Here is a 19,155-nt window from a genome sequence, read left to right as displayed (position 1 = left end):
GTTACACATTACCTTATAAGTGATCATTTAATCACTGAAAACAGACAAAGAAACGATGTCTGGCACCTCAGCCCTTGAATCCTGCAAACAGCTAGCCGCCCAGGCTGCTGCAAGCGGCTCTGCTCACAGATAATTGATTCAATCACAGCACACCCCTTTGCAAGGTATTTGATGGCTGGATAAGCCTGGCATACCATTGTCCACAATGGTACAACCACAAGCAACAGAGCAAGACACAGCGCCCTTGGAACTCATATCCTGCTGTAATGGGTTTGGCACAATATGTGTATGTATATATCTCATCTGTAATTAATGCTGCTAATACACTGGCTACTTGCTGAACCCTAGACATCATAACAAGCCAATGAAGAATTTCCCAGCTGCTTTGCTTCTTGCTCCCGCCTGTGCAGTTTTATTAGTTTATCTGAGGACAGCAGGAGATGCTATCTCTGCTGTCCGAGCAGCATTAGGAAATGCTCTGTGATTAGTGTTAGAGGAGTAGAGTTTGTTCTTCCGAGGCTGATCCAGACAGGAATGCAGAGGCATAGTGGTGTGGGGGGTGTTATAGTGACTCCAGCCAGCCTCCAACACAAGGGATCCTAGCCAGATTCCAACCTGCCCCCTTCGCAGTGCAACACTTGGAAGATTACAGGCGTTTACCTGCACAGGCTGTACTTGGAGTGGATTTACAGAAAGAGCTGAAGCAACCTGGGAACAGGAACAGGAAAGGTCCCAATGAGATTCTAATCCGTCATCCTGCTGAACGATAAAGCGCTGCTCAGTCAAGCTGCACATCTCACTGTTGGCAAGGGGCTCTCTGGGTCCTGCTTAGAGTGGCTGGAGGCCATGGCAGAGTTAAAAGCTACCGGTGACTGTAAGGGCAGGTGTGTGAATAGCATAAGAAATAGCATCATGAAATAGCAGAAGAAAACATTCTTAAAGGTAATGCTGAAGGTAATACATGTGCAGCACATGGTACAAAAAACAGAGTGGTGTATTCCGGGCGCAGTGTTACCACCCAGTTACAAACACAGGCAAAACATAAACAAGAAGGGTAAACTAACGTCCATTGATGTGGCTGGGGCTCACAGCATGCTTTACAGGAGCGTCTACAACACAGAGAGCAGTCTCGGCTCCATCAGCGCAGCCCCTTCTTTGCTACAACCCCAGATCAAGAGCAAATGTAAAGTGCTACTACAGGCAGTAAGTAGTAACATTAATTCATAGCGGAAAGCAGGGACTGGGTGCAGCAATGCAACAGCGCAGCGGCAAGAACCCTCAGTGGAGCCACGCTCCCCAGATCGAGAGCAAGGAGCATCGCAGTGCGGCTGCTATGGGAACATGTTACTGGAAGGATCTGAATGTTACTGCATTAGCCTCTGGGGTTATCCTGGATGCATCTGCAGGTATAAGCTGCATAGTTGGCCTTATTATGTCTTTCATAGCAAAAATAAAAATGTTTCATTAATTGATGTAAACTTCTTGTTTGTGTGATTGTTTCCTTCTCCATAGCCCCACTGTATTTATTTAGATGCAGTACAGAACAATGAATAAACATCCACTATAATCACTAGAGGATCCAGGGGAAACATGCATGTTAAATAATATCAATTTATTGTCCAATGTATTACTTCCCTTGAAGCGCAGTTGATTTTCACAGGGCCCATATAAACAGCTCTTTCCTGTAACAAAGGCAGGGACTGTTTATGTTGCGATTGTTTCTAAATGGAAGATTTGAACTGTTTGTTTTTTTTTAAAGATTGTGCTCAGCACTAGAAAGTAAACCCTTATGTGCCCCCCCCCCCCCCCCCCCTCCCCCCTCCTCCCCCCTCCCCCCGGTCCAGTAAACCAGTATTTTCAGGCTGATTCAGGCTTGTCTTTAAGGATTAAAGGGACGTCACTCTGCTGGCAGGACAATGGGAACAAACCACCTTTTGTTCTGGCTAAACTACCCCTAATGACCTGCTCTATAAACAGTGGCACCGGCTAGGAGCTGATCAGCCCTCACACTGAGACACCATTGACCGGGGGAAGCAGAGCAGAACTCTCCTTCCCTAGTCCTGCATTTAACAGACACACCAGAGCAGAACTCTCCTTCCCTAGTCCTGCATTTACATACACACACACACACACACACACACACACACACACACACACACACACACACACACACAGTGAAGGGAAAAGATCAAACAGGAATGTTATAAAGTAGTAAAAACCAACTCAAAATTTAAGTGCAAAAAGAGGTGCCAAAAATGGAGCAAATTGGATTTTGGTTTAACAGCCTTGATACATTTGGCAAGTTATTGGTTGCTGACACCCTTCTAGAGATGATTGAAACAATGACACTTGCCCACGCCTATCGTATGGTGTTAGAAACACACTCTCTTACACAGGGGCATGTGCTCCCTTCACACGCCTATCTGCCAAAACACTGGCCCACAGCCTGCAGGTTTCATCATATGAATCACCTCGTGCAAGTCTCCACACATATACAAACAACTCCACATGGATTAGCCTGCGATGTACACAGCAAGCAGCACAGCTTGGGTGTCATAAACACAGAAAGCTTGCGGGTGACCTATGACCTGGATAACAGAAACCAAAATAAAGGTCAAACTTATATTTTCCGCATTTTTTTAAAAGCCAGTGGCGCGGCCCTTTTGAAGTTTGGAGTACTGAGCCCACAGGCGATTCTACAGAGGGTACAGTAAAACTTGCTAACTTTAAATACATTAACAAGAATTCAAAGGTCACATTCTTTTCCGTGTCCTCTTGCTCATCCTGCTTACTCGGTGTTGCTCAAACCTACTATTTCTAACCATCTAAGCCGATGAAGCTGATTGATTGGGAGCTAAAAACAGGTTTGTTTTTCTTCTAGAAACAGCCTATATTGAAAATCATCTGAGGTATAAGAAGCAAATTTAGGTAAAGTAGAGCGAATTTTCCCTGGTACATAACATCTCCCATTCAGGAGGACTGCACGTTTCTCTTCAACAGTATTGCTTTGATATTTTTGTGTCCACATGTTCTCTGAATGTTACATTGCAACATGCTAAATAAATGCAAGACCCTCTTAACCACCTCTATTACTGATGTAGCGGGACTGTAGACATGATAAATTTGTTTGCACAGAAGCACACTCCAATTTTGTTCAGAAGGTAAAAATAAGGGTGTTCTCAAATGCAAGCTGAGTTGTGCAATTGCTTTGGCACAAGATATACTGTAAATATCAAACAACTGCAACACTGAAGGCAGCAACAGTACATAGTAGGAATGTAGAGAAAAAGGGTGTGTCGCAGTCAAAGGGTTTGCTGCACAAAAGCCCTGAAGTGAGAGCATGACTATTTCTGTACTACTCTTCCCCGAACAGCAGGGGGCACCTGCCTGACCTCTTAGCCTCATTATCCTGTTACAAACCTTTTCATTCAAACTAAAGCACAGATCTGTCATCACCTCCTCTCTGCAATCCACTGGCTTCACTTTGTTACTGCAAGAGCAAGAAGGGGCGTGCGTTGTACAGGGGGAGGGCTCTCCTGTTTTCTATTTGCAGGGACTAACCTGACAGATTTCCTTTTCATCTTCTCTGAGCTCTCTGACCGGAGCTAATCCCATCACCTTCAGGAGTCACCCGCTCATTCCTGACACCTACCAGCCCGCTCCCTCGCTGGTCCAGTGGGAGCACACCGTGCAGGAGAGGCACGTGGTTTAATGCAAGCTGACTGCCCCCCTATCACGATCACCGGACTTGCCAACATTTTCGAAAATCCAAAAGCAAGAGGGGCCCTGACTTTGCAAAATACCTCCCTACAGTGGGTACCAGCACAGTATCCATAATACAACCCACATTCTCTAGCACAGACATGGATCTGAGAGGGGCCTGTGCTCGCCAGCAGCATCGAAGAGACATTTCAGACAAAGTCTTATCCCCTCACCCCCCACCCATTACTCAAAAACATGAATTTCTCTAAGAATTTCTGTATTAAATAATAACACCTCAAAAGGGGACGTTTTGAAGCACTAGCAAGTGCTGACGATTCTCCATGTTCTCCCATGCAAGTCCTGACCAGGCTTGAGCCCTGCTTAGCTTGTGTGACCTGACAAGTATCCCTGTCGGTCTGGCTGCAGATCCGCGCCGAACTCCCAGGGACTCCGATCTGGAGCAGCGCCTGTGCTGCACACCTCATGTCTGCACGATGTAAATACATTCTAATTAGAAGCAGTAATTACATCTTTTTTTTTTAAATTACAGGAATCTCCTGATCTGCGGGGATGACATCGCTGTCACCTTGCATTTCACGTAAATCTAACGTGCCTAAGATTCAAGGGCTGCTCTCGGGGCTTGAAAGGAAATCCTCAATGTAAATTCTGCATCAAATATGTTTATTCTCTCCCCTACACACACCACACGGTACCACAGACCTCTATCTGGCTGGCCCTCCCATATTATAATAAAAAACAAAACTATAAAATACCATGGTGTTGCCAAATAGTCCATAGCTTTAACATTAGAAACAGTGCCGTACTGTGTAAACTAGATTCTTTTCATGCAACATCAAACTTGCATTGTAAGGTTGTACTCAGTTGTGTTCAGGTATTCTGCACCCTGTAAAGGTTTAGAACTAGCAGACCCTCAATAAGATTCGTATTCTTTCTGGAGTCTGAATCCAGAACACTTGATTGATTCTGTTTGGGACGTGTACTGTGTGGCCCCTATTCTCAAGCAAGTGCAAAGGTAAAGAAAAGTATCCTAACCTTGTGAAACTAGCCTGGAACAACTAGGAAGAAGCAGTTTAGTTCTTGTTCTGAGTAGTCTTGCTGGATTTGCACAGTTAACATGATTGAATTCCTCTCCCAGTCTGCCTTTGCACAGACTTCAAAACCAGGTCCCTATGTGCGCCAGTGTGCTTACATATTCCAGCAGGGGTCCACTGCCCGCCTTAAACCCTTTAATTAATGGGAGTTAATCCCCTTTCTTACGAAACGGCTCTGACAATGAACTGATGCCAAGCCCTTCATTGAAAACAAACACTGTTGCCATGAAGCATGGAGGGGTTCCTCGGGGGGTGCTAATGGGGCACCCCCGGGAGCTCTCCCTCTCTGACAGGCCGCAGCAATGAGGTGCTAACTGCCCAGGAGCCTCGGGCTAATAAGACTTCCACAGGGAGCTGCCTGAAACATAGCCTGGCGTTTTTTTTTTTTTTTTTTTTTTTTTTTACTACAGTCTAATTGAACTCTAATGGTCCATTTCCACTTGTAATGAATGCAGGTCTCCATTCTGATGGCTGTTTTCCCAGTACAGGCACCCTAAAACAAAATGCATGTATTTATTTGAAGATATTTACATGCTAAAAAAAAAAAAAAAGCTCAGTGCATGGAACGTAACTTTTTGTTTACAGGGGCAGGCGGCAACAGATAGAAAATGTTTTGACATGTTGATATTACAGTAGACATGATCATTTGAAAAACCACAATGCACAAAACTCAAAGCATGGTCAAATCATGGTAAAGCACTGACAGGCATGGTGAATCATGGCCAATTATGATAAACACATCTGACAATGGTAAAGCACACTAAATGAATACAATAACCATCACAATTACCTTGCAGTACACACTGGTAAGCTAAGAATCGAAATCGCAGTGATCTGCACTTTTTTGTGTTGTTTCATCCGTTTCATTTTATCTGACACACCAGCGCTGGAAGTACAGACATACAAACACATAACTGGAGCTGCTGGTTAAACTGCACAGCCTCACCACAAAGGAGGGTAATACAGAGAGCACGATTTATGCAGTCCTTCACTTCTCATTAGCTCCTGGAAGAAATACAGTCATTAACAACTTAGTCTGTATTTATTTCGGTTGGAGAGAAACTGTATTTGTAGGTGGCAGTAACCCAAAGCCACATGCTCAAGTCTGCTTCAATGTTTCGCTCTTCCATCCTGTTCTGTGGCTGGGCTCCCAGTTTCTCTTTTCGTCCCAAACTTTTGATCGGTTCTTTAATTACACGCTCCTTTGCCAAAAGATGATTCTTTAAAGATCCTTAAATTGTTTTTTTTTTTTTTTTTTTTGCTTTCATTTGGCATTCCTTTTAATGTTTGGAGCATTACGCAGGGAGGACTGACAGAGAATGCTTTGCTAAATATAAATCAGCCCAGATGAGATAAAAGCATGCACGCACATACACTGCTCACTCACGCAAACAGGCCCACAAAAAAATCTACAAAATTCCTATAGCTAACTGGTACCTACATTGGAATCAACAAGATTCGGAACTGGGCAGACACACGGCAAATGACATTTAATAGAGAAAAGTATAAGGTACTGCACACAGGCAATAAAAATATGCATTATAAATATCATATTGGAGATACTGAAATTGAAGAAGGAATCTATGAAAAAGGCCTAGCAGTTTAAGTTGACTCAGAAATGTCTGCATCTAGATGTAGCGAACCTCAGGCAGGCGGGCGCATCACACAGGGCGAGGCAATCCACACACAGACGGAGGACGGGAGCGAACCCGCGACCTCTCGCACTAAAGCATAGTGCAGATACCGCTGTACAAAAGACCCAGTTCCTTTGCAAGGAGCGTATATCAGGCTTATGTCTTTGTATGTGATTACGTCACCTACCAGCCCTGCTGCTGCCTTTCCCCCCGTGCACGCTACATAGACAATGTGGGGAAGCTATAAAAAAAGGCCAACAAGATGCTTATAAGTATTGAATTTAAATCAAGGGAAGTAATGTTAAAACTGTACAATGCATAAGTAAGACCTCATCTAGAATATTGTGTTCAGTTCTGGTCACCTCACTACAAAAAGGTTATTGCTGCTCTAGAAAGAGTGCAAAAAAGAGCAACCAGAATTATTCCGGGTTTAAAAGGCATGTCATATGCAGACAGGCTAAAAGAATTGAATCTGTTCAGTCTTGAACAACAAAGACTACGCAGCAATCTGATTCAAGCAGTCAGAATTCTAAAAGGTATTGAAAATGTTGACCCAAGGGACTTTTTCGACCTGATTCTGGGATCAATAAGCTACTAACAACCAAATGAGCAAGATGGGCCAAATGGCCTCCTCTAGTTTTGTTCTTCTGTATGAAGCATTGTATTTGGACAAAGTGTGTTTACTGCAGTTTGTAATTAACTCCTGTTTTTCAAAAGGAGAAAATTCCATATTAATGAATTGTATTACTTAATAGTTTGGTTCTAGTTTTGTAAAATAACAGATCTCAACCCGTACAATAATGTAGTACAGTGCTGTAATATTATGTCCTTATGTTATACTGCTCCCCCCTGCTTAACCCTGTTAAGCAGCGAGCACACTGGCACTAAAACAAAGTAGGAGTGTAAAACTAGCAAGAAAAGACTTGGCTGAAGCAGAAAGCAGCAGCTAAGTACTTTCTAGTTAGTTTTGTATATTTAGTTCTTATAAGTGCTTATGGATGTTTTAAACCCTTTAATTAATCTGAGTTCATTCTCATTTCTCATGATTTTTGTTTTACGATCTGTTTTCATTTTGACTGGTATTTGAGAAACTGTTCTACGCCATGGTTAAAGAAACCAAAACCCAATCTGGGACAATCTGATGATGAATGAATACATCCAAAGGTCATTTGAATTATGCCCTAAGTGATTTATTATGTATTCATTTGCAAAATTAATAGAATTTTTACCATTTAGTAAAAAAAAAAAAAAAAACCCGACTCGAAGCCATACCAACATACAAATGTTATGGCTCCATCTACTGATTAGTTAAATTGCATAAGTATTGCATAAAAACGGATATATAAATGTTATGGTTACTGTACTTTATAAAAACAGTGTTCATAAATGGGCCTACTTATATATTGTCTACATATATATATATATTTGTATCATATATATATTAGATATATATATATATATATATATAATATATCTATATATATACACTTGGTTGTTTTGATTTAAGTTAAGTATATAATTTACAACAAATAATTAAATACATGAATAAAAATAGAAAAAAATAATAATACAAAACCTGTTTCAAGGTTCCCCTTCTGCCTCCGTCACGCGAGGGCTTCTTGACCTCTCATGGCCACGCGAGGCATAACCGGTCTTTCTCTCGTCGGTTTGAATTTACACATTTTTTCTCTCAAAATAATCGAATGGAGTAATCGTTTTTTGTTAACACAAAGGTTTATGTGTGAAATGTTGACAGCTGTGGAGAAGTTAAAGGCATCGCTGCGGCAGAGTTCTTCTGCTGGCGGAGACGGAGCAGAAGCGATCAAAAAGTAAACTAGTCGCAGAACAATTTCAAAAAGTACAACCGGGACCCGTCTGCTAGACACGTCGTACTTACCTAATAGGGAAATAATTCACCTGAAACCGTTTGGTTAGCGAGAGGACAGGTCGAAAATCACCGTACACACCTTTACGTCTGGAACACCGACTCTGTATTTAGTAGCACAAATATATCTTTTGGCAGCTTGCTTTTTTTTTTTTTTAATGCCCATATCATAAATGTAACTTGTGTTCGCAATTTTAGAAATAATAATCTTGTAAGTATTTATTTATTTTTGCTTTCAGTGTGGATGTCTTGAAATCCATTGAAGAAGTGATCCTGGATATAGTACTCCAGCTGTCTCAGGGGAAAGCACCAGCCCTCAGCTTCCATAAGAGGACCCAGTGGTCAAACATCAGGTAGCCTTTTCACCGCTGCAAAAATGCCTTTGGAAAGAGAAAGCAGAATCCAGCTATTATTAAGAACAATCAACAGCAACAACCGGAACTATAGTTACTAGATTTGTGCACTTTTATGTAGAGTTTTAATATATTAAAGAGGCATAATAGATAAGTCAGAGTTTTCTATAGACATTCCCATATAGGAGCCTGATTTTAATTTCACCACCCTTTTCCTCTGCTCCAAACAGCTGTAAATCTGGCTGTATTATACAACAACTATTGTTGAAAATCTAAAACCACATTTAAAGAATAAACACCTATATAGTCCAAATGAATATAAGAGATGCAGGTTGTGTCTTTAACCCAGAGTAAGCTGCCTTCCAGCAATTTAATAATCCATGTCCTTATAAATTGTAAAGTATTGGGCATGGTAACATTTTGGGGTGAAGGAATAACCACAAAAAAAAAGAACTTTGGTTGAAAGACTGAGTAAATATGTTGAGAATTCAGTTACTGGCAGCAATATCATACAGTACTCATAGGAATTCAAATGAAAGTTCATTGAAGTCCTGCATATGCCCCTGAGCCCCGATGCTAAACTAACTTCCTGACTGAGCTATTTTGATCTCCCCAAAACAAAGTGCTTTCAGCACTTTTATATAAATCTTGCCTTAACATGTGTAACTTCTGACGTTTTGAACAGAATGAAGCCGTTAGCCTCCCCCCACACACACATACATCAAAAGCAGCTTGAATCAAGTCTTATTTACTTATGAGCATGTCTTTGGGACTCATGCTCAGAGAATACAATGACAGATATAAATGTTTAGTTCTGCTGGCAACAGTGGTTTCTCCATTTCCACATTTGCAAAAACACTTAAAAAAGGACACTGACAAATGGAGTCAGTTAATTACTAGGAATAATAAATGACCTGGCGGAAAGTCAGTGCTTGGTATCGGATCCTGCAGTCTTTTCTAACTAAATTCTATCCTTTGACCACAGGTTTGATGACACAGTGGGCCTCCATATGGCCCCAGATTGCACTGTCAGCACAGTTAGAAGTGATTGTTGTACATCTGTTGTAAGATTTTGTAAGTCCAGATTTTAATATAAGATAATTTCCTGTAAAAACCACAGTGAAACATATGCTGAAGGAGAAGATTTCTTGTCATTAAGGCCAAGACTTTTATTGCTTATGAAATTCAAGCACCTGTCTGCTTTTTGTTTGGAGTCTGCTATCTCAAAGGGAACTGTCTAATTAAAAATAAATAAACAAATAAATACACCTCAGTAAATCAATAAAAACATTACCTACCTGTCGATAACAAAGGTAAATGCTACTTGGTAAGGCCTTCTGACCACGATTAGACAGTCAGTAGCATAGAGAGCACTGCAAATTATAGTAAAGCATACTGTAGTAGAAGACTGGCTAGAGTTTGAGGAAGCAATGTATCAGAGAAGCATGAACAAATAAGTAATGACTGAACAGCACTGAAAAATTAAAGTATGATATCTGTTGTATCATTTACAGCTTTAATCCTGAAGGTGCTGTCTATGATCTATAAACTGGTGCAAAGCAATACATACGCCACTAAAAGGTAATACATTTGTGTACTGCGCGTATAGTAATAATAATAATAATAATAATAATAATAATAATAATAATCTTTATTTTTATATAGTGCCTTTTACAGTGGACCACCATCACAAAGCGCTTTACAAGATACGAGGCTGGGTGTGTGAACTATGCATCAGCTGCAGAATCCCTTACAACTTTAATGAGATACACCACTCTCCTGCCCCTGTCCGTTCAGATAATTACCAGCTATGCAGTACATTGTGATTCTACCTGCCCTAAAGATGTGCCATTTGGAACTTGTTTTTACCTGGAAAGCAGAATAACATGATATATAAATAAATGTGCATGCCTCAGTGATTATTATTAGTGAACTCTTCTGCTTTCTAGATGTGCCTCTTTAAAAAGTGCATGCTTGTGTTTGCAGAGACATCTATTACAATGACACACAGCTTTTTGGATCTCAGAGAAGTTTGGACCTTATCATCATTGACATTTCCTGTATGCTTAAGGTCCCTCGAAGAAGCCTCCATGTGGTAAGCACTGCTACTGTCACCTACTGATATCTACACTTTTCAAAGATGTTTTTTTGTATGCTGTGTTGTACAGGAGTGAATGGGTTGCTGAAAGTTTCCCTCTGAGCGGGTGAAATGTACCGAAGTCTTGGTAGTAATAGGCACTTTGGAAAGTAAGCAAGCACCGTGCCTGAAGAAAGATTTAAACACGTGACCTTCTGATCAATGGGGAAAAAAGCTTCCTTTAGAAGTTTAGACCATCTTACAAAGGCTCCTGATTCAGAATTGCTCACTAGAATTGTAAAACAAAAGACATTTGAGCTTTTTCTTTGTGTATTTCCAGCTTGCTACCTCCAAAGGTTTAATTGCAGGTGATTTATGTTTCACTGAGGAAGATGGAACAAGGGTGAACTGTTCCTCCAACTCAACGGTGAGTAAGTGAGACTAAGTAGTTCTGATTTCAGCCTGTGATGTAATTAACTGTGAAACACACAGATATTGCATAAGAAGAAAATAATACTGCAATTTACTGACCCAACCACTATCTCAGCTATACACATATTTCAGATTATAGTCTCATGAGGTGATCATTCGGTGGTTTAATTGTGCACAGTAATGATTTTCATGTAATGTCGTAGATGCTCTATAATCTGTGTTTCTGTGTTTAGGCTGTTCTTGTACCATCAAATATTTGTGGAATAAAGAGTATCCTTTAATTAAACACATTTAATTGTGATTTTTTCTTTTATATAAGTGTGTCTCTTGCATATCCTTTTAACCTTGTTTGTTAAACAAATTGCGGTCTGTTTAAAAATGTTAAAATGTAATTTTATTTTGTAATATTATTTTCTGCAGTAAATGGCACTGTATTTTCTATGTTATAAAAATAGGACATTTCTGTTGAGAATGTTGCCCAGTACCTTAACAGTGAAGATGTCTCCTCTGCGGCTCAGTTTCTTCTGATTGTGGAAAAGGATGCGACTTTCCAGAGGCTGCTGGATGATGAGTTTTGTATAAAACTGGCTCCATGTATAATTATTACAGTAAGCCACTGCCTCTGTCAGTCTTGCAAATCCAGTGTTATAAACAATAGAAGCCACTACAGTAATCAGTACTTACTATAAGGCTACTGGTACTCACTGCCTGCCAGACCCACTTCCATCTGCATTTCACCCACCTCTGTAAACACAGTGTGTCTTTTGAAGACATGAATCATACTTAACTAGTGGTTCCTCCTCCACCACACTCTATTCAGGGCTTTGTTTTGCAGGGTAAAGGAGTTCCAGATTTGAACACCAGGCTGATGGTGAGGAAGCTGTGGGATTCTCTGCACATTCCAATATTTGCACTGGTCGATGCAGATCCACATGGTACTTATCCTGCTGCTTACTCTCACCCAAGATTAATGACTGTTTATGTTACAGTTTGGACATGCCTGAAATTATGTGGTAAACTAAATTTAGTGGGAATAGAAGCTGATCCTGAGCTTTACTAATTGTAAACTTCTTTTTAAGGTATTGAAATCATGTGCATTTACAAGTATGGCTCTGTGGTAAGCATAATAACTACTTGATTTTTTAAAAAGCATACATAGTTTTTTATAATGTAATAAAATAAATCACACCTAATGGCGAAGGAGCTGTGGATATTCTTCTCCACTGCTATTTAAAAATATTTAAAGTACTCTTTTGTCAATATATTTTTTCTTGGCAGTCCATGTCGTTCGACGCACGCAGTCTAACTGTTCCTGCTGTGATGTGGCTTGGCCTTCTACCGTCAGACATGGAGAGGTTAGCCAGATCACTATTTAAATCGTTGTATGTAGAACGCACAGAACAGAAACATTAGTCTAACCTTAGTTCTCATGGAAGGTGGCAGGTTGACAGTGTTAGATACTACAGTTCCCGATGAGAACAGTTGCCACACAAACAGCCACAGTGTTGCATGCCTGTATGTTTTCCTAGTATACATATCTACAAGAACACTAATAAGAGCATGATCTTCTCTTTTCAAGACTGAATGTTCCTAAGGAAGTCTTAATCCCACTCACAAAAAGGGACCTCAGCAAACTCAACAGCCTCCAAAAGAGACCTTACATCTCTTGTCAGTCGCTCTGGAAAAAAGAAGTATGTCAATAAATGGATGATATTTAAACCCGATTGTCTGGGATTAAAGCCAATAATGATAGCTTTGATATTTTTCATCTTGTTTTGTTTTGCAGATGGAGATCATGGCGAAATGTAACATGAAGGCTGAGCTCCAGTCTCTGACAGCCTTAGCGCCAGACTACCTCACACGAGTGTACCTGCCTAATAAACTGCAATTTGGAGGGTGGATATGATCTCTGTCTGCCCTCTGCTGGACTGATAAAGCACAGTCGTGTTGTTCCACTGCCTGCTACAATGTGTATAGGGTATACTGTACATACCTCAATCGCCATGATTTTTTTCAATTAAATCCCAGTATGGTTGGTCACTTCCGTATTACCAGTTGATATAGAATCCCCCTTATGTTTTGTTCAGCTGCGATGTGAGAATCCAGCCTGATGGTGAAGTTGATGTTGGTGGGTGTCGAGTTAATAGTTCTTCATTCGCTATCATTTCATTCTTGACCTGTGATTAGTCTGTAGCTAAGGAGGTTGTTCGATACACATTAGACTACAACGTGTGCAAAATTGTACTGGTTGCAACAAGAATCTGGACTGTTTGGGATTGCCCAAGCATTTCAATGGAAAAGCATGGCAAGCTTAATAAAAGCTATTTATTTTCACAGTTCACATTATTTAAAATACACATACCGGTACTATGTTGCAAAAATGTACTGTTACTTGTAATCTTGTTTCTGGGGCTAATGTTCATATAACAACCGCTCTAATAAATAAATCGCATCTGAAAAAAGTGCATAACTGAGCAGTTTGTGTGTGTGTGTAAACGAATTTGTCGCTTTATTGACTGGCAAAACCTCCTGCTAAAACGGCAATTCCCGTAAATGGCTTCAGGGTCACTCATAGATAATGGCCCTCTGGTAGTTTTAACGAAACGAAAAGACATGAAAAATGTATCTGTCATTACACGGTCGGAAAGGTAAAACCACAATCAACAAGTACTATGCTAAATCTTAGGGACTGTACTTGCTGTAGAAGTTTGTACTGCTGAGCGTCCCGTACAAGGAACGTGTGAGCTCATCAAAGCGCGCCTATGCAGTGAAGGGAGTTTCGGCGCTATAGCACATTGCCCCTCCCTGGACCAGTCCAGCACCGAATCGCAGAGTGTGAGTAAATACAGAATACAGAATATAGCATGCATGGGTGCTGCACCACTGCAAGTGTTGGGCTGTTAGTAAATGTGAAGGCGTATATTAATAAGGTGTATTGTAACGTTTTCAATGTGTGTCTATAAAGTTCTCGTTAAAAAATAAAACGCAATTCAGTGGTAGCAAAAAATAATTAAATGCACTAAAAATGTAAAAGAAAAACGAATCCTCAGTTTAGTTTAATGTTTGATTTTCATAGTGCATGCCAGAAACCGACTAACGGGCTCATGATAGTGGAGAAAGTTTGGGAAATGTTTGTTTGGAAATTAAAACCATCCTTATTAATAGAATATACGATAGCCTATTGAAATTGCAGAGAGAGTAGGACTGCTCATTTCTGTTTGCTTCTCCGGTTGGATACTTCAGGCATTGTACTCAGTATTATAATAATTCACATTGTGCTTTAGAGATTCTTACTGAAAAGCGCAATGTAACGTGTAACTGCGAGTCAGTAATGCATGCCAGTGACAAAGCTGCTGTCTCCCTGCAGAACTAGGATGAGTATGTTTGGAACAAATACCGGCTTTGGATCAGGAGGCACCAGTATGTTTGGAAACACCACCACAGACAACCACAACCCAATGAAGGTGCAGTACCTCTGTCAGCTAACGTATACAGGGTGGCAAAGACAGGGCTTGTTTTATAGTAGAATCACTTATGCTGTGTCAAATGTTGACGAATAACTGACTAAGCTGTACTTCAGTTTCACTAACTCAGTGAACTTGTGTTTTTGTAAAATATCTGCAACCCAATGTTAATATGTAGTTTTTGGTTCTTGCAGGATTTTGAGGTGACATCTCCCCCTGATGACAGTATCAGCTGTCTGGCCTTCAGCCCCCCTGCCATGACAGGGAACTTCCTGATTGGGGGGTCCTGGGCCAACGATGTAAGTTGAGAGTGTGTATGATTTTTTGTATAAGTGTAGGAGTGATCTGGAAGGAGAGGAGCTGTGTGAGTTTGTGTGTGCAGTTGTCATTGATGTTTGTATCTTTTCTCGTGACTCCTCTCTGTCTTGGATAGGTGCGCTGTTGGGAGGTACAAGATAGTGGGCAGACTGTCCCCAAGGCACAGCAGATGCACACAGGGCCGGTGCTGGATGTCTGTTGGAGTGATGTATGTACAAATTGTTTTCTTTTTTCATCTTTAGCTTCTGCAACTCGTATTGGTATATTATAGTGTTTTATGACCTTTAAGCTATAGAGCAGTAATGCACCAATTATCTGCCAGTGTTAATAAAGTACCTTATTTTCTGAATTGCAGGATGGAAGCAAAGTTTTTACAGCATCATGTGACAAAACTGCTAAAGTGTGGGATCTTAACAGCAACCAGGCAATGCAGATAGCCCAGGTAAGAGTTCAGAGATTGCACTGTGTGAAAATATGTATTTCAAGTCCTGGTGTGCACAGTGGCTTACTGTTCTCTCATTTCAGCATGACGCACCTATTAGGAGTATCCACTGGATAAAAGCTCCGAACTACAGCTGTGTCATGACAGGAAGCTGGGACAAGACTTTGAAGGTATTGGAGAGTTCATACTTCATTTTAAACTGGTCCAGTGCATTGAGCTGTGTTTTGTTTGGTTGTATGGTTGGTTTTTTTGGGGGGAGGAGGGTGCGGTTACTGAAGGTAAGTACTTCCTTTTAGTATGTATGTGAATATATATATATATATATATATATATATATATATATATATATATATAATATATATCTCTTCATACTCTATAGAGATAGTTACAGTATATGTGATGGATATCATTATCCTTTTAGTTCTGGGACACGCGTTCTCCAAACCCAATGATGTCTCTTCAGCTGCCAGAAAGGTCCTACTGTGCTGACGTGGTGAGTACATGAAGAAGGGGGGGGGCTGGTGAGAGTACTTACAGGAACAATAGAATGGTAGCACTTCCTTGTACTGTGACGGTTGGGCTCAAATAGGGAGTAGGGAGTGTGTGATTTGAATTGAGTAAACCCTGAGCGTGTCTCCTGCAGGTGTACCCCATGGCAGTTGTCGCCAGTGCAGAGCGGGGGCTGATTATCTACCAGCTGGAGAACCAGCCCTCAGAGTTTCGCAGGATAGATTCTCCCCTGAAACACCAGGTAATTGACATTGGGAATGCATTCACACTTTAATGGTGGATTGGGACTATGCTTGCATTCAGTTTTCTGGGTTACTTGTTCATTCTCACCTGTTTTTTCTTCCTGCTCTCCGTAGCATCGATGCATTGCCATCTTTAAGGACAAGCAGAACAAACCAACAGGGTTCGCCCTGGGGAGCATTGAAGGGAGGGTTGCCATTCACTATATCAACCCACCCAACCCGTATGTATCTCACTGTGTATCAACTCTTCTACAACAAATTCAGTTTTTGCAGGGGCTGTCCTTCTGCATGCAAGCACGTGCTTTAAAATAAATGGAACTGCAAGGCTTGATCAATGTCTATTGCAAATACTAAAAGGGCAACTTGAAGGTTGTTGTTGTTGTTGGAAACATCTTGATGATTCTTCCTCTGATTTACAGAGCTAAGGATAACTTCACCTTCAAGTGCCACAGATCCAATGGAACCAACACCTCGGCACCGCAGGATATTTACGCTGTGAGTAACACTGAGTAAGACTACAGCCTGCACCACAAAGAAAATGCTAGACCATGAAATGGTGGTTTGAACTGAATTGCAACTTATTGGGTGAGGAAGCAGTGTGACAGTAGAGATGGTAGAGGCGGTGCAGGATTATTTAGAGCTGAGGTTTCCTCATCTGGGAATGTGGCATAGTTCTTTTCTGTACTGGGAGTGTAACGTGTGTTGTCTCTTCACAGGTTAACGCAATCGCCTTCCACCCAGTCCATGGGACTTTGGCTACGGTGGGCTCTGACGGACGGTTCAGTTTCTGGGACAAAGACGCGCGCACCAAACTGAAAACCTCTGAGCAGCTGGACCAGCCAATCACAGCCTGCTGCTTCAACAGCAACGGAAACATCTTTGCCTATGCCTCCAGCTATGACTGGTCAAAGGTAAGGACTGTCTCACTGGGCCTTTGAACTACTGATTCTCTCCATGTGGTTGCCAGACCATCAAAAAAACATCAGTAGCAGTATGTCGAGAGCACAGTAACTGTATGTAACGTGTGGTACAAGTGTATCTTTTTAAAGCTTTAGACTTATTGCATGCATAAATTTACAATCAGAGAATACATTTTAATCTGAATGGGTTAAGAGAAGAAATACTGACCTAGAGCTAATTGTGTTTGAATCCAGGGACATGAGTACTACAATCCACAGAAAAAGAACTATATCTTCCTTCGCAATGCAGCCGAGGAACTGAAACCCAGGAACAAGAAATGGTGAGAACTTCATTGATTACCATGCAAGACATAGATTTTGTTTCAATGTAAAACAAGATAGAACATGATAACCATCGACACTTTCACTTATTCAAGAAGCCAACATTTAATCAATATAAAATATAACAGTAATATTCATTTGATCAACTTTTACTTTTGTCTTTAGATTTTACCAGCTGTTTCATCTCTGTTGTTGGACACCAGGAGGTCTACTTGAATTCAGAAGACCTGCCTTGATATGTATATACAAGAGAACCTGTTTTTGCTTGCATGAGTGGGGCAATGCTCACAGACTCTTCTACCCAGGAGTTACTAGGGGTGGGGCTTTCTACTCACATGAGGACTGGGGTGTTGCTGCTTTTTTTTTTTTTTTTATTTTGTTTGCATTTCTTTTTTTTTTTTTTTTAATAAAATTCTTTGAATTCCAGTTGTGCTGTCTCACAGAACAGTATTCTTACCTATCAACAGGTATTTCTAGGTGCCCTGCTAGTGTTGTTAATAATTTATAGAGCTTAAATGTTATCCCTATTTGTGAAATCTGCTTATTAAATATTGATGTTAGCTTTAGTGTGTATGCATTGTAAGGTATTTAATTTTCAGTAGTCTTTTGAAGAAATGTTTAAAGTTTAACAGCATAGTGGAAATGTCATGCATTCTTTATTCCAGTCATTGTAGTTGAGAAAAATATCCACCAGGGGGCTCAATTGTATTTTCTTGGTCAGGCTTCTCATACACTAAACCTTTTGAGCAGGTGGATGTTTTATCCATGAGGTGGCACGTGTAGTAAACATTTCATTTGATATACACGATGGGAGACATGAAAAAGTTTTGTGTCACTTTTGGGACTCAAAACCTGCACAGGTCAACAGAACACAAATCTCTTGCCCTTGTTATACTTTCACTCTAAGTGGTGGTAATAATCTGTGTAAACTGGACTTTTAATGCGGTTGCTGAACAGGTCTGGCCTGGCAACATGATTATAAACACAGCCTAGATAAGTGTTGTGTTTCTCATATCTATCTAATCAGTCAAAGATATGTGCAAAACCACTTGTTAACAGCCAAACATTTTATTTATTTTACAGACAAAATTAACCACAAAAGGAAGTCCGTTTTGAAAAACGTCATTTCAGTTTTCCGGAATTCTAGAGAGAAATAATTCAAAAGGGCATATTTCCGGACCTGTCTGTAGATTCCTCGGGATCTTTGTCCTGTTGGGATCTGAACTTGACCTGTAAACAGTACATTGTAGCTTGAAGATAAAGTGAGTTTCTCTGCTTTGTTTGGCAAGGCTCAAGATAGCAGCCCGCTAATCAGCAGCGGGTATCTCCAGAGTGGATTAAACCAAACTGCTGTATGAGTTTCGAGCTGTAGCGGGAGTGTGCGAGAGACAGCAGTGATTTATAGCGTCAGGTGGCTTTTCAGTAAATAAGGAGATGATAACAGAAGGTGCCAACTCCCTTAAACATTAGGGCAATGCACAGAAACAGTTTGCACCTTATTTCTGTATATTTTAACTGGAATTCCTTACTTTAATAGCCCCTTACAGCCACCACATGATTTTCATTTATTTACCACTATTTCACTCAGGTAAATCAGGTAAGCAAGGTAAATCCAGGAGTACAAAGATGAAGTGCTAGTTTATTAAAGGTAGTCTGCTTTACTGTGACTACCTTAGCCTTGCGCTGATCAACTGAACTGACATTAGCCCTTAATTCATCTTGTATGGTACTGTATTGCACTGA

At 40.7% G+C, this 19,155-nt stretch overlaps 2 protein-coding genes across 5 annotated transcripts; both read left to right on the top strand.

Annotated features, from left to right (window-relative positions):
• Window positions 1-1,252: 1,252 nt before the first annotated feature.
• Window positions 1,253-13,151, top strand: spo11 (SPO11 initiator of meiotic double stranded breaks). Its single transcript, XM_041258443.1, has 15 exons — window positions 1,253-1,406; window positions 3,606-3,699; window positions 4,129-4,198; window positions 8,550-8,686; window positions 9,672-9,760; window positions 10,201-10,267; window positions 10,673-10,781; window positions 11,104-11,190; window positions 11,429-11,465; window positions 11,694-11,803; window positions 12,031-12,130; window positions 12,275-12,312; window positions 12,474-12,550; window positions 12,775-12,886; window positions 12,982-13,151. The coding sequence occupies exons 1-15, from the start codon at window positions 1,253-1,255 to the stop codon at window positions 13,099-13,101; spliced, it is 1,401 nt and encodes a 466-aa protein (XP_041114377.1). The 3' UTR covers window positions 13,102-13,151.
• An 85-nt stretch (window positions 13,152-13,236) lies between these two features.
• LOC121319398 (mRNA export factor) lies at window positions 13,237-17,793 on the top strand. Of its 4 annotated transcripts, XM_041256805.1 has the most exons (13): window positions 13,946-14,030; window positions 14,563-14,659; window positions 14,854-14,958; window positions 15,093-15,185; window positions 15,333-15,419; window positions 15,503-15,589; window positions 15,841-15,912; window positions 16,063-16,170; window positions 16,286-16,392; window positions 16,591-16,666; window positions 16,888-17,082; window positions 17,326-17,411; window positions 17,578-17,793. In XM_041256805.1, coding segments are annotated over exons 2-13 (1,107 nt in total). In that variant the 5' UTR covers window positions 13,946-14,030; window positions 14,563-14,569; the 3' UTR covers window positions 17,579-17,793. The 4 variants fall into 4 exon arrangements, with proteins under 4 accessions (XP_041112738.1, XP_041112739.1, XP_041112736.1 ...); XM_041256804.1 differs by lacking the exons at window positions 13,946-14,030; window positions 17,578-17,793 and adding an exon at window positions 13,237-13,323 and having other exon boundaries at window positions 17,326-17,415; XM_041256802.1 differs by lacking the exon at window positions 17,578-17,793 and having other exon boundaries at window positions 17,326-17,415.
• Window positions 17,794-19,155: the final 1,362 nt, after the last annotated feature.

Source organism: Polyodon spathula, chromosome 8 (assembly GCF_017654505.1).
Source record: "Polyodon spathula isolate WHYD16114869_AA chromosome 8, ASM1765450v1, whole genome shotgun sequence".
NCBI classification, from domain to species: Eukaryota; Metazoa; Chordata; class Actinopteri; order Acipenseriformes; family Polyodontidae; genus Polyodon; species Polyodon spathula.
This window is presented reverse-complemented; position numbering and strand designations above follow the sequence as displayed.